Source organism: Pyxicephalus adspersus, chromosome 8 (assembly GCF_032062135.1).
Source record: "Pyxicephalus adspersus chromosome 8, UCB_Pads_2.0, whole genome shotgun sequence".
NCBI lineage: Eukaryota > Metazoa > Chordata > Amphibia > Anura > Pyxicephalidae > Pyxicephalus > Pyxicephalus adspersus.
The window spans coordinates 16,714,860-16,730,781 of record NC_092865.1 but is presented as its reverse complement, the minus strand read 5'-3'; the positions used below and the strand labels follow the sequence as shown (position 1 = coordinate 16,730,781).

General features: G+C 38.4%; 1 protein-coding gene across 2 annotated transcripts in view; it reads left to right on the top strand.

Annotated features, from left to right (window-relative positions):
• The window catches only part of AGBL4 (AGBL carboxypeptidase 4), a 917,984-nt gene that overhangs the window by 815,759 nt on the left and 86,303 nt on the right, over positions 1–15,922 (top strand). For both annotated transcript variants that reach the window (XM_072419611.1, XM_072419609.1), the window contains exon 11: positions 10,698–10,860. In XM_072419611.1, coding sequence (XP_072275712.1) covers positions 10,698–10,860 — 163 coding nt within the window. The remainder of the gene's footprint in view (positions 1–10,697; positions 10,861–15,922) is intronic.

The following is a 15,922-nucleotide window of genomic DNA, read 5'->3' as shown; positions in this document are numbered from 1 at the left end:
AGTTTGGTGGGTTGCCCAGTGTAGTTCATTATCTGCATTTATTTCCTAGTGAAATACGTCTGTTGAATTGGAAATGTTACAGACGGCTTAAGTTACTCACATCCTGGAAGTTAGACTGCAGTCAGTTAAAGGTGCATTGCACTCCGAGTTGGAAATTAATATGGGGTCATGGTGGCCCCAAGTCACAGCTCTAGGTAACTTAACCCTCAGTCTATGGTGGAGGTACATTGTAAATGGTGCCATGTCCCCACACAACTCTATAATTTCGTATTTCCATGAAAAGATCAATATGGGACTTTTCAGGCACCATTACAATCACACACAATATATCCATAAAAACACAATTTATTAAAAAGTTACTATACATAACATCACCATATCATGTCATAGATACAATTCACAACGTTCATTTACAGTTCTTGACGTGTTTCACAGCTTACCCTGCTTCTTCAGAAGAACTCTTTTTGTGGAAAAAAAAAACTAAACACTGAAATTGATAATTGCTGGTATTCTGGTGCTCTGGGAACTCCGGTTATATGAATGCGCTTCCTGGAATTCCACAATTCCACCCACTTACTGTTGGCTCAGTGATGCCTATTGTACAAAGCTGCACTGCACAGAATCATGAAGAAATTGAAAACAAGAACATGTTGAGGGAAAGTTATTATGAAACATTAATTAAAATGTAGATGTAGGAAAACCTAAACTTTGCTTATGAAGGTCAATGGGTACACTACTGAACCCAACAGCACATACCTCTTTCTCTCCCATGCTACTCTAGAAAAAGTTGGAGCTTCTAGAAGAAGAACCCATCTTGACACCATGTAAGCTAGGTCTCACTCAAACTATTGGGTACACAGTGGCTATGGACTTTATTACTTGATAATTTGGGGGAGCCACATGCTCCTCTATATTCTATATGGTTTATTGCTCCCAGTTAAAATATTAGGCTGAGGGCAAAGGAAAGGTATGTATATGTTCCGTTAAAGAGGGCTTTAAAGCTGATGCTGTGTTCTGTGTGGGCAAAACCAGAAGTTTGCTTTAAGGAGAATCTGGAAGCTCACTTTTAGCACAGCTGCAGGTTTTTGCTAGATATAATTAGTCTGGACTTGCCCTTTAAATAACAAAAAATGTGTTCTATGGGGGAGTTTTAAAGGTAACCCATTTAGAGAAAGATACAGCAGCATTGGTGACTTGTTTCTGATGTGCAGGGTCCAAGACTGGCTGCTTTATAATGGTTTCAGTATCTGAAACACAATGGTATACAACTGTCACTGGGATAAGTGTCCATTGGAAAATTCCCCTCACCTCCTGTTTTAGTAACAACTGTAAAAATGTATATCCTAGGGCACATTGAGCAAATTAATCTCTCCAGTAGGGATACAGATAACTAAATAACAGCATAGGGGAGGGTCAGAAATGAAAAAAAGAAACTCTTATTTTTTCCCATGGCCAGTTTTTAAAGTATTTTGGTCAATAAAATATGAAATAATATTATTTTTAGCCAACAGGGGAGCTCTCAGTATTTGTACATATTTATAGGTTTCTGTTTCTTGAAAAAAGCCAAATGTTTACAGACTTCAGTAGCTTAACTTGAAATTTACATAAATAACTAAATGGCTTATTGCAAAATCTTTTATTAGAAACAAGTGGAAACTTCAAGTCCTTCTTTAGTTCACCTTATCCTGTATCAAGTGTTTAACATTTTAAACAAAAATATATGTTTTTTTTAAATGTTGACAATTTTACAGATTAATCAACCTGTAGACAGACTAGCTAGGCAAAGTTTATAAAAAAAAATAATTTAAGGTAGGAGTGCTATCTTCTGTAATATTTCCTAATTAGGTCATAAATATAAGAAGGACCTTTACATTTTTATAATTTTATCAGTATATGTGATATTATTTAATTAAAAAGACTGAGACAAGTATTACATTTTAAAGTTACATTTTGGTATGTATAAGGATAGGACATCCCTTCACCCCCATTCCACCCCCATTCACTCACATCTGGTGGTAAGTTTGCATGTTAAGAGATGATGCATCTGCTCTTTAAACTACATAAGCTGATTGGCTGCTATAAATAACCTAGATACTTCCTTTTTATTAGATGAGTTTTAGTATAAGGCAAATTATCCAATCAGATGCCAACTTTCTTTATTCTCTCCTTGCTTTATGTGACTTGGTTCAGTGGGTTAGATGATTGTTGTGTTCCTGTAAGCTGTGGTTATTCTGCGCCACGCTCACTCCTCTGTATTCTAATCACAGGCCGGTGTCAAAATACCCTAAGCACAGATTGAATGATTTTTTCATTTCATCTTCTACTTCAATTTCATCTGCTTCAAAGCTTCTCTGGAGCCAGGGCCTCTTTAAAAGGATGAATTGTCAGCTGCTGACACAAAAACTGAACACATTACATTACCCGGCCTGCGCCGCGTTAACAAAGTTGTAGCGTTTTGTTAACTTTGACATTTTCTCCCTCCAGTGAGTGGATAAGTGAATTACACCCTGCTGGACAGAGCCGGCGCACAGAACAGATAGCTGATTTGCACCCTAAGTGGCACAAATAAATAAATCTCCTGTAGTCAGGATGAGACATTGTTGTCCGCAATGCAAAAATTGAAAACAATTTTTTGGAAAACAAAAAAATAAATATATATATATATATATATATATATATATATATATATGTATATACAAAAAATTTAAAGCTGAACACAAGGCAACCAGCTACTAACTATACTATACTATAAAAGTACTATACTCTAATGTATTTTAAAAGTATTACCAGCTAAAGGATTATTTCTCTCCATTCAGTCCTTTATTACTTGCACAGCTCTGCCCCGAAGCTTAGAACTGCCTTGTCTTTATCTTTTTTGCTGCGGTTTTAAATCTCACCCATCCCCTTGCTTCATCCTTTAACTGGACATAAAGAAGAAAAGCAGCACTCCAATGAGCTAATCCCTCAGAGTTCCCTCTGCTTTGTTATCCAATCAACATGCAGGTTGTTGTACATGAGCACTGCAGCATAGCTGAGTGGCTCCATGTCCTGCATATCCCTTCCTCACTTGGAGCCCTGCTGATTGTAGGTAAAATTGAGGCTTTTAGACCTTAGACCTTTAAATCCATGTGGATAGGTGCTCCTGAGCCTTTCTATTGTTGCCACCCCAGAGTAAATTTTGAAGTCAACCTCATTGTTTAACCTCCCTAGCGGTTCATTTCTTTCCGGTTTTATATGTCTAAAACGGGCACAGATAAGCGCTCTATTTACTAACCTTCGCATAGGTTTAACTACCCCGAGTGTGACTCGGGGTTACTACTTTTAGCAACTTTTTTCTACCCCGAGTCACACTCGGGGTTACCTCTACGGAGGTTAATAAACACTTTGGGTCTAATTTATTAAAGCCGTTCAAGACCGGGGAAGATAGTCAATTGTGGGTGAACCTGGATGATCAAGCAAAGCTCAAGGGAAGCCTTTTTATTGAAAACAAATACGACGCCTATAACTACAGCTACTTTCTATACAATCACAACAAGGGAGCCATGTGAAAAAAAGTACTAATAGTCACATTACAGTATGAACAGCCCTGATTTACAAAAAAAGGTTTATATATAGATAAAATAAAAATAAGTGTTAACTAAACCATATTGGCCTATAACCAAAGTTTGGTTTTGATACAAATACACTGCCTAGCCTAAAAAAGTCCCCAGTCCTGTTATTACCTGGGGTGCTTGTGGTGGCAGTGTTATGATCTATGGTACCTGTGGGGCAGTGTTAGGATCTGGGGTGCCTGTGGGGGCAGTGTTATGATCTGGCGTGCCTGGGGGGGAAGTGTTCAAATCTGAGGTGCCTGAGGGGGCAGTGTTATGATCTGGGGTGCCTGGGCGGAAAGTGTTATAATCTGGGGTGCCTGAGGGGGCAGTGTTATGATCTATGGTACCTGTGGGGCAGTGTTAGGATTTGGGGTGCCTGTGGGGGCAGTGTTATGATCTGGGGTGCCTGTGGTGGCAGTGTTATGATCTGGGGAGCCTGTGGGGACAATGATATGATCTTGGGTGTCTGTGGGGGGCAGTGTTATAATCTGGGGTGCCTGTCGGGGCAGTGTTAAGATCTGGGGTGCCTGAGGGTGCAGTGTTATGATCTGGGGTGCCTGAGGGGGCAGTGTTATGATCTGGGGAGCCTGTGGGGACAGTGTTATGACCTGGGGTGCCTGAGGGGGCAGTGTTATGAGCTGGGGTACCTTGTGGGAGCAGTGTTACGATCTGGGGTGCCTGAGGGGGCAGTGTTTTGATCTGGGGTGCCTGAGGGGGCAGTGTTATAATCTGGGGTGCCTGTGGAGGCAGTGTTATAATCTGTGGTTATTTCAGTTGGTCAGATCTAGGCTTGGCAAAGTTAAGTGCCCCAAAAAATGAGGTCAGCTGACTACCTGAATATACTAAATGATTAGGTGTCTCCATCAATGAGTTTTTCTTCCCTGATGGCGTGGTAATAGTCCAAAAAGATAATGCCAGTATTTATTGGGCTCAAATTGTGAAATGGTTCAGGAAATTTGAAAAATCATTGTGACACATAGATTAACGACCAGAGATTTCAGACCTTTAGCCCATTGATAATCTTTGGGATGAGCTGGAGAAGACTTTGCACAGCTCTCTGACGCTCCCTTCATCAATACACCATCTTGGAGAAAAATCAATGCAACTCTGGATGGAATTAAATGTTGTGACTTTTTGTGTGACCTCGTTGAATTGATACCACGGCAAACGTGACATCATCCAAGCTAAAGGCTGTCCAATATTACAGTGTCCTACTTTATTTTTGGGTATGCAAGGTTTATCTACATGTTATAAATGTTATACTGTTATAAATCTTACTTTCACTGACAAGGTGGCTTCCGCTGCGATCTGTGTCTGACAGGTCAGCTTTCATCCCTAAATGTGTTCAGAGTGATTATTATGATTCTCTCTATATTCCAATGAAATAAAACGATGGAATCCCACATCTATCCGCCACTTCTCAGTGCTCTTGCTATCAGGCCCTGTGCTGTACAAGTGAAGCGTACAGACCATTTTGCGATATTTTCTGGGACAATTGAAAATAAATACAACTCAATCTGTTAGAAGAAAGAGCTTTCTGGGGCTTTGTTATATTTTCCAGTATAAAGCCACAGCCACCAGTCCTGTCCTGTGGGCAGAGAGCGCGTCTTGGCCCGTGCTACCATCTCACGCAGATTTGTGCAGGCGTGTGCTGGTGACAGAGACTAACAGACTGTAAAAGATGTATATTTTCTCTACTTTCTCTAGCAGAAACACAGCCCCGAAGAAAAACTGAAATAAATAGGACAGCCTTGTCATATGGTGGCACGGAGTCCAATCCTGCCTGACCTCGGGGTGTTGTTTTAGAATTAACTGCCAGAGTTAGGCGCACGGAACGTGAAATTGGAATTTACCACTTATATGTCATTTATTCTGTGTCTGCTCCATTATAAGTTCCCCTGGGTGGTATTCTTTCCGAGTGTCTGCTATGCTGGCGCTACAGTGGTAATTTATGAGATGCAAGCGGTAATAACAACCCAAAATGTATGGAAGGGTTATCCCTTGACCTGCAGTTTTCTATAATTTTAACGTCCTAGTGACAGGAGATGCGGCTGCTAACATTTTAGTTAATTTTTCATGCAAATAGAAAAAACAAAAGTTTACTTTTTAAATCAACTACTGTAATGTCCTGAAATTTTTCTTTTATATTGTGTTCCTGCTTGCTAGCTGAAAGCTGGAATCAGGTTTAAATCAGACAAAATATGAGGATATATGGTATATAAGTAGGCTTAGAGGAGGGGGTGGGTCCAATGAATCACAAGGGTCACCAGCATACCAAAAAGGTCCAATGTAGTTCAGAGTTTTATTTGTAAGAATTCACCATTTTGGTGCCATTGTGAGCCTCTTCCCTGGGCAACATTTTTACCTGGTAAAGAGACCACCGATGTCCTGGAGCATTGCATATCTCAAATAAAAGCTCACCCTTTTATTCAATGAATTTGAAAACAATGGTGCCATACATTTGTGAGTCACTACAACACCAAACTCTTTAAAAAGTCTCTGTGCTATATGGAGTGCACCAAGTTTTATATATATTCCCCTCTGGGTATGTGTCACCAGAATAATGATGCTCATAACAGTGTGAACAGTTGGTACAATGGCAGTATGAGCGAGCTCCCATGTTGGATGAGCCTATCAAGGATGTTTGCATTGACCCAACATCCCCAAGGACCCTTAGATTGAGGAGGTCACATGATCCTCATACAGAACTACAAAGAAAAGGCTTCAACCAAGCATACAAGAAGCAAAGGGATGCAGGGATTGGTGATTGGGAATGAGAAAGGACTGATTTATTTTAGCTTTCATTTGGTAGCATGAACTTCCTACTGGCATTCCACTATAACTTTAGAACCTGGATTTATTTAAAGCAGAACTCCAGTTCTATCTTCTGTTTTTCCCATTGCATTTGCTCCTGTACTAAAATTGTACTTAAATTGATTTCACTACACACTATGAACTTTTCCCAATGTGGATTGGAAGATGAAGCAAACAAGATAAAACCTGCTTCATATCCTGGTTGGAGGACATCTAGCATCATCAAGCCCTCTCCACCCAGGCCTCAGTACTCCCTGGTCCACTCCTTTCATTCATTGGATTCCATTTATTACCCCTCCTATTGTATGTTGCTTTCCTACCTCTGTCTGTCATTTGCAACCCCTATTTAATGTGCAGCGTTGCATAATATGTTGGTGCTATATAAATACAGTTTAATATTAATATTAATAATAATTTCTTTCATTCTTGGGGGCTCAGCATCATTTGTCGGCATTATCACAGCTTCCTGTTACTAAGAAGTTACCTACAGCACCCTGCCAAACATTTCAATCAGCCATAAACTGCTGTATTGCAAAGAGATGCACAGAGAACTACTGATGATGTCCTAAATAAAGTATGTAATAGATAGATTTATGTAATAGTTTCCTTAGCATATTGATAAGGACAGAAAGGAGGAAAATATAATCACATTAACCTCCATCTATAAGACAAAGCAGAATTTTATTTAATGGGCCATACAATATTTTTGAAAGGCCCCTGTCTGCTTTCACTCCAGTGCTCTGTAGTTTTTAGCTATGCCTCTGTCCTTATGTCATATGGTCAAAAGAGCATCTCCCTCCATACGTCAGTCAAAGGCACTCTATTCTCCTGACATAGCCTGCGCTCCACCGTGTGTAACTTATTCTCTTCTCCATGTGTGAAATCCAGAAGGTCAGGTGGTGAGTACAAAGCAACGAGCCCTCTCTACACTCCATATATCAATGACAAGTAGAGAGTACTAGAAAGAAATATGTTCTCATTTTCAAACTGCTTCTTTTGTTAATTGTTCTGCTGATATATGAAGTTGCCAGTAATAATGGCATTGGCTTCCAGGCTTGGAGCAAGGTAATGCTTTAATAATTTTATTCTGCTTTGAGAAATATTTTGGACTTATTATAAAATTACAACAGAATTTTAAACTAAACTTACTACTTCACAGATTCATTAGTTTTGCAATATTTTATACTGTTTATATATATTTTATAACCAATATATATTTATATACCTGGGTTAAAAGAATCAAACAATTTCATTGAATGTGACCCAAAGGCAAACATAAATTAAAAACTTGCATTCTCAGAAACGTAAACATTTAGTTGATCCAGAGGAAGGCAAAAAAATTACAGCTCAACCTATTTTGTTCCATTAGGACATAGAAATTTTTTTGATGTCCTAAACCAATCAGATATTACCTGGATCAGTGGTTCTCAACCAGGGTTCAGTGGATGTCTAGGGTCTTCTCAGAGGTTGCCATATTAAGCAAAAAGCTTCTAATAATAAGAACAGAAAAAAGAAGAACTAGCCAATCCATTTTAAAGTACAATTTCTTAACTGGCCCTGATCCCTCCATATGTAGTTTATTATCTTTGCCTATGTTCCAATACACTAAGAGCTGCTATGTGCCCCCTACTCTTTTAAAATGAGGGGATAGCATATTTAAAAGCCATAGTAGTCTTTTTTAAGCCTGTAGACTATTATTCAAATTGCGCACAGTAAATCATGGTAAAACAGAAGTTTGTAAATATGCTCAAAAATTCTTAAGACCTGCAAATCTCAACCCCCACACGTTTTGCCTTACATTCATGGTAGTGGAAAACCGGACCCTCATCCCTAATTATAATCTCCACTCATCCCGTTACCTTGTGCTTTACATGATCTAAGATTCCATTGTGACTTCTAAATAATTTTTTACAATTCTAACATATAGTTCAATTTTCTGACAAATCATTATATAATAGAAAAAATTAAAGCAGTCATTAACCTCCGTGCTATGTCATTTTATTGTAGCCTTATAACGACTACTGTTTAAACATAAACAACAATATATCTAATCCTCACACAATTGTATAAAATAATTAAAAGGAAAATGTTCATTTGAATCCAAACAATGTCTTTCGGCGCTTATTCTTGGGCTTAATATGCTTCCCTGCCGATAAGGTTGAGAGTTACTGTCTATTAAAATGGAAAATAGAAATGTCAACTGCACAATGTACTGTGCGTACCATATAATTAAAAAAACATTTTCTTTTGCTTTGTGCTTGCATAGCTATATATACCTATTATGTGTTGTGTCAAACAAGAGGCAACCCACTGTGCTACAAGTTCTCAGCAGGAACATACATTCACCTGTGCATCTTCTGCTGGTGCCAAAATGCTTTTGTGGGTCTATGCATCTGGTACTTAGGATGTTCTAGTTAGACCAACTGACACAAATATGACCACGTCAGTATTCTCTACCTGTGGTGTCATATAAAATTGGATTCCTATGCTATACAATACACTACACCAGTGCCAAATCCAGGGGTGGACAAATCCCTGTTGCAGATTTGTTGTGGCAATTGAAAAAGTTCACCTAGAATACTGGTTAGGCTTCTAAGAGATAGGCTTGGTGCTTTTCCTGTTCATGTGTGGGTACCAATAATCACTTTAAATCCTATTGGAGTAAAGCAATATACAAATGTTCTCATTCTGAGCAGTTGAGCAACTAATGTGTGTGTGCACCATGAGCAGCCTGGATTCATTATGGGGAGGTTCGTAGAAAGCATTGGGGCACTTTCAGGGACATTTCCTTATTGCAGATTAGCAGTGTCAATTGAAAAAGCTCCCCTAACAACTTGGAGAATACTGGGTAGGCTTCTAAGGGATGAGCTTGGCACTAAATATTTGGCAACTGTAATGATTGAGCATCTATGTGGAGGTCACTGCTAAAAACTGAGAGTTTTTGTATTGATAAAGAAGGAGGCACTTCTTTACTGAACACGGAGGCACTATTTTGAGGTTTAAACTGAGTACGGGCACTTAGAGGAAGTTAGTACTAAATATGGAGACAGTATTGAGAGGTCCAAATTAAGTGTGGTAAGCTGCACAATGAGAATGTTAAATGAAGGAAAGAGGAAGATAGTAGTGCTGGTATACGAGGTTTAATTTTTATCAGAAGTATGGAGTTTGCACGTTTTTTACTTTTCTTGTGTGGGTGCATACAAATGTTGGCAATAACACGGGGTGTCCGTTTTGAGCAACTACTGTGCACCATGAGCAGCATCACTTTGGGGAATCCATAGTGAGCATAGGGGCACTTTCTTTGACATCTGAGCATTGGGTACTATGGATAGCATTACTGAGCACAGAGACATTGTGAACTGGTCAGTATTTTGCAAGGGGAAACTATAGAGGGAGCATGGGGGCACCATGGAGAGACATTTTTTGCTGGTCTCTTACTGTTTGGAGCTGGCTGCTGCTTTTTAGGAAGTTTCATCCAGACCTGGTCTAAAAACATTTCCTATCTATTAGTGCCTAAATTCTAAGCAATTTTTGAGGAAATTACTCTCTTAAAAGCTTCCCTCCTTTTTCTTTTATCTGCTAATACCCTAGCTTGTCTTCTGGTTCCCCGTCTTTTTTTCCACCAGCCCTGACCTACTTCTGTTGGGTACAAGCCATGGTCTCTGCACTATGTTGTCAGCCCTCAACCTGTATTAGGGATAACTTAGTTCCCCACCAACTCATCAGCGGGGGGGCACATAAGTTCACAACTTGTTAAACAGCATAATGTAAATACCTGAAACCAAGCCTAGTGAACAATAGGCAATCCTCAGACTCTGCCACTTGGTATAAAGTCTACCCCATGTATAGGACCTTTGTAGATCTGTATCCATGCTGGAGATATTTCTCTTCATTTCCTTTCAGGATGTGAAGAGGTAAAAAAAAATACTAGTGGTGAACACATACTTCAAGAAAACACTTTATAGTGAAATAGAAAAGATTAGAACCACAGTCAGGTTATTAAAACCATCCGCGTCTTCCTATTCCAGTGACATTTGTCGCCGTCATATCTTACCCTTCGGTCTTTTATTGGACCCAAATATCTGCATTTGCTTTTCTTCACAATCATCTCTCTTATCTGTCTGCTGTGAACGAAATGAAATGGATTCCTGTTATCAGTGGATTACACAATTATGGTTTAAAATTATATCTATGTTTCTTCAGCTCTGTGGAACATATATACACAATATTGTACAATTACATTTCTTTTTTTTCGATTTAAAGTATCTTTACATTGTGTTTTTTTTGTAGTCCAGCACATCCTTCAACCGAGACACCATGAAGGCTGGGACTGGTAGAAGATTTTTGGGAGGTCTTTTGGATGATTCTTCATACTGTTACACCTTGGAAGTCTCCTTCTATAGCTATCTGTTAGGAGGGACCAGCACAACAATACCCTATACAGAGGAAACGTGTATCCTTTGATATTACTCTGAGCTTTGAAAACTTTGATAGACCTAGGAAGAAAAAACTCAAGGTATGTTCTATCTGTAAAATGTTCTTGAACCTGAACCCTGTTGTATATGAATGGTAATGAATGAAAGACTATTGCCAATAAATGCCAAAGGGGGTAAGGGGGTTAAGATTGCATTGAAGGTAAAAGTGGCCTTTTCAAGTACCGGAAACGACTTGGAAGTATCAACATATGTTCCCTACTGCATTGCTAGAAACCGTAGTAGTGTGCCTTGGTTCCAACATTCCCAAAATGTCAGTGCTGTGAAAGGAAAGATGCCAAGCCACTTACAGGAATAGCTAAGGAAAATGTTGGTCACCACTAACTTTTCTTGTGTAACATTCAAAGCCCTTGAAACATAGTATTCTCCCAAACACTTCTGGATTGGGCCAGGGAGACCGATGGCAACGTGTCACAACGTGTCAGTGAATTGAGCATATACCGTATTTTTCGGACCATAAGACGCACCGGACCATAAGACGCACCAGTTTTTAGAGAAGGGAAATGAAGAAAAAAAAGATTCTGAAACAAATAGTTGCTTCCTGGTGCAGAATGCTGGCTGTTACTTTCAGTTTCATTCTGCACTGCAGCCAGGAGCAGGCACGTGCTGCACAGCCAGCATCAAGGAGACACGCACACAGGAGAGGAATACGGTAAGAAACTTTTTTTTTAACAGCATATGTGTAGGCTGTATCTGGACCATAAGACGCAGGGACTTTTTTCCCCCACTTCTGGGGGAAAAAAAGTGCGTCTTATGGTCCGAAAAATACGGTAGTTCTCTGTAGGGCAAAAAGTCAAAATTAAGTTACTAAAACTTTTTTTAAAGCCCCCTGAAAAGTTTTTGAAATAGCACAAAGTATTTGAACATAGTATTGTCACTAAATGTGTGGGAGGCAGGGAGACCTGTGGGATAGGTGTGTATAATAGGCCTGATTTATTAAAGCTCTCCTATACTGGAGAAGATCAAGGAAGAACCTAGGTGATCTATCAAATCTAGAAAAGATTTCATAAACATCAATTGCTATTAGTTGGCAAATGTTTTCAATCCTGGACTAGATCTATTCCAGGTTTGCTAGATCACCAAGGTTCTCCAGTTGTAGTTTTTATCTCTGGCACTCTCGGAGAGCTTTAAAAACTCAGGCCCAATGTTTTCAACTTAGAATTAGTTTCGAAATGTATATGTATATGTGAGAAAAACAAATTTTAAGTCCCATTGGTTAATTTGCAGAAAACTGCCTTAGTAAACTTTGTATTGTTTTTATAATTAAATTATTATTATTTTATAGTATGGAGGTACCTTAAAACTCCCTGTGAACAAAAAATTTTTTAAGATGTGGAAAAAGCCCCCAAAATGTGTAATTTGCAGATGAGTTTAGTTTATTGGCAGCACAAGACTTCCCAGGCTTTAATTCCTAGTCAATTGGTACTATTCCTTTAAATGTGTAAAGTTTAATTCAGAGATTTTTATTGATAAAACATTTGTGGCTTTATCAAATAGACAATTTCTTTATTCAACATGTTTGGAGATTGTCTTAAATCAATACGTGATTTTACTTTTTTAGTAATTAAAAAAACTGTAAGTCATTCCCTGCATATCATTCTAATATGTATAAATATTGGTGACAATACTATTTTCAGGGGCCTTGCAATTAACACGAACATCCATTTGGTTGAAAAATGTGTAAAGTAAACTTCTCAGTTTAGCTCATAACTAGTACGGAGCTTTGTAATATTTCTTACAAAATCAACTCACACATTTTAGGATTTAGGCAATCTCTCATATAGCAAATCTATTTTCTGCAGGCTTAGGAACTGACCTCAAATACACTACGGCTTGTCTGTTTCATCCAGTTGCTATTAAAAACACTGTTTAGACCAGATCACCGTATCCGAGACTCCACACTTCAGCAATCCAAAGCTAACCCAACTGTCAGCCCCATCTAAACTTCATTATTAGATTTATTTGAACTCCCTAGAAATGTGCATATGCAATGGCAGCCACCTGTGCGACACATTCTGTTAAAGTATTGATGCAAAATATTTATACATGGTGTTGGCAGCTATCTTAATGTACAGAGTATATGAGCCTTGGAGATAGTTCTTTTTTTCCACATCACTTCCAACCTGTCAGGGATCAACTAGGCTTATGCAGATCAAGGTTTATCTGGTTTGGTTTATCCATTGCAGTCGCCCTCAGTCAGAGAGCAGAAGCTATGCTAAAGATCAGCAAGATTATTGGAAGTGTGGATTATGGAGGTATCAATTCCATAGGTTAAAAATGACCCTGCTTTGCAAAGATCAGCAAATAAATCACAGGTGTTAGAGGCAGCGATAGGAAATTCTCCTTCCTGAGAGGTAGGAAGAGAAGGCGCTTAATATATAATTCATAAATAAGGAAACACATTTTCCCATGATGCCATAATTAGTTCTCTATAAACTTTAACAATAGTTAGTTCAATACAATGTACGGAGACAAAAGGTAGGAAGATAACTTTCTATAACAGTTTAAATTTATGGGTGGCTGTTCTGGAAATGAATCCATTAATACCGTTAAATGGGGTAGTTGGATACTGGCCTAGCACCCAGGTGGCCTTATATACAGGTGCATTCTTGCATTTTAGGTGCAGTATAAATGGCTAATTGGTTCACACAACTGCAGCAGGGTTGTAAGTGCCAGGACAGTGACTACCTGGAGTTTGTGTTGGTTTCTTCCAGCTGCCAAAGACATGCAAATTTAATGAGCCTTGTGGTGTAAAAGCACTATGCATGCTTTATAATCTGCATTTGGAAAGAGTGAGTGGGAAATGAATAGAATATAAAATAATATGATGGGAATCTTCTTTTTTATGTCCCTATCCCATCAGGGAAATGTTTTATCCTTTTTTATCCTTATTGCCAGAAGGCTAGCTCAAAAAAAAGAAATCTTCCTTCACCCCCCTATTCCTGGAATAAATCAAAAACTTGCATTACCCATTGCTTGCTGCGCAGGAGGCAATGTTCAGTTGAATGCTGTTAAGTCCTATAGTTAAGTAATACATTTTTTTATTGTAAAACAGTATGTACTCCATTTACTGTAATACTTTGTGACCTGTAAAAGAGCGTAAAAAAAATCTTGGTTTATAGCTGTTTTATACCACTAGATGGTGCTGTGTCCTCATGTAAATTATGTAACAAACATTTGTTGAGCAGTTTATTATTAAGGAGTTTGTTACATACTACATGAGAACATATCACCATGAACTGGCAAACAAGCAGCATAAAAGTCACCCATCATAACCAACTCAAAAGTACAAAACATGTAAAAAAAGTGTGATAAAGATAAACTGGCTGAGCCCATGTGATTTCATTGTTTTCCTTTTAAATGTTTTAAAAATAACAGACAATGAATGCATTTATTCATGCTGTTTTTTACTAATTAAAAAGAAATAAACTGTGTGATGTTCTCCCAAAAAACTATGCATAGCTGAATGTACAGGGATGTTGATGACAATACTATGTTCAGGGGCCTTGCAATTAAAACAAACACACAAATAGTACATTTTGCAATAATTCTTACAAAATCCACTCATAACTGTTTTGAATGTTAGCAGTTAGGGTCACATTTTGCCCTGGGTTTATATTTGAGTCAATTTATTTTTCCTTTTTTTCAGGTAAAATTAGGTAGGTGTAGTTTATATTTAGGTTGGTTTATATTCGAGCATATAAGGTACAGGGTGCAAAATAATCACAATATGAAAAAAAATAAATTAAATTACTAACAAAGATAGAATTGATTCCAAATCCTTATAGTTTTGATTTAAATGTGACTTGTAGAAGTTGAGGACATGAGATACAGTGCTACCAACAAAGATATAGTTACATTATTAAATCATTTAGACTCCTAAATCCCTCAATTCTCCATTAAGTAAGAATTTATAGATAACAAAAGATATTTCTATACATGGTTCAAGCAATATAGAGAAAACCTGCTAAAGATTTGCCAGGCAGCACCACTTTGGCACAAGGTAAGGAAGGGTTAAATTGTTCCCAGCAAAATCCAGACCAAGCGGTTCAGACGACAATTTACTCTTCCCTGCTTGGCATACATGGAAATTGTGTTATCAAACGTTCTGTCTGTTCCTGTCAGGTTTATAGCGATCGCTTCAAACAATTTAATGTTGCTGAAAGCCTACAGTTACAAATTACAGACTTTTAAAGTTATTTTGCAACGATAATGCTATCAACCTTTAATACGGTTTTCCAAAAAGGCGCAGCTTCGATAATGACACACGGAGTCTCTATGAGTGGAAGCCATGTATTTGCATCTCCAGCTTTTGTTGCTGTATTGATATTTATATTTTCAGTCATAATGTCTCCAGTGTTCGCTTAGATGCGCAGTGCAATCTCCAGATGACAGGCTATGACTGTGAGGAGTACTGGAGCCACAAGGGATTCTGGGAGACTGAAAACAGAAATCTACAATTTACTGCTGGCAGGTATATATATAATTTTCTTCTCTTCGTATCAGAGCTCTACACTAGCATTTTAAAGTAAGTGCGTTCAAAACCTGATTCCTTAAAACCGAATGCTTAGTCTTTTTTTTCCAGCTACCACAAGGTCAGGAAAATTGCTATGGGGGTCCATAGCCAGATTTTGCAAAAAGAACATTGGTGATAGGTGGTAGCTTAGTGGTAACAAAGAATATGTATAATTGTGCAAACTTACTTTGCTTGCTGCATGTCTAAAAGGTGCTAGGAATGTTTAGACCCCCATTCCGCTTTGATCAAGACCAATGTTCCATGGAGGGTTCCATGGAGCCCCAGGGTTCCTCCAGAGTTTGCTAGGGGTTCTTTATTAAATGAGCAATTTGTGTTTTCCTAGTGAATGTAGGTAACACCAATGATCTTTTTAGCTATCTGTAAGAGTTCTTCAGTCCTCACACAGACTACTACGGTAATGTAATCTGAACTGTGGGTATAGATATCATAGATAGGGTTCCCTGAAGATCTGGAAGGCATTTCAGGAGTTCCCCATGTTAAAAAAA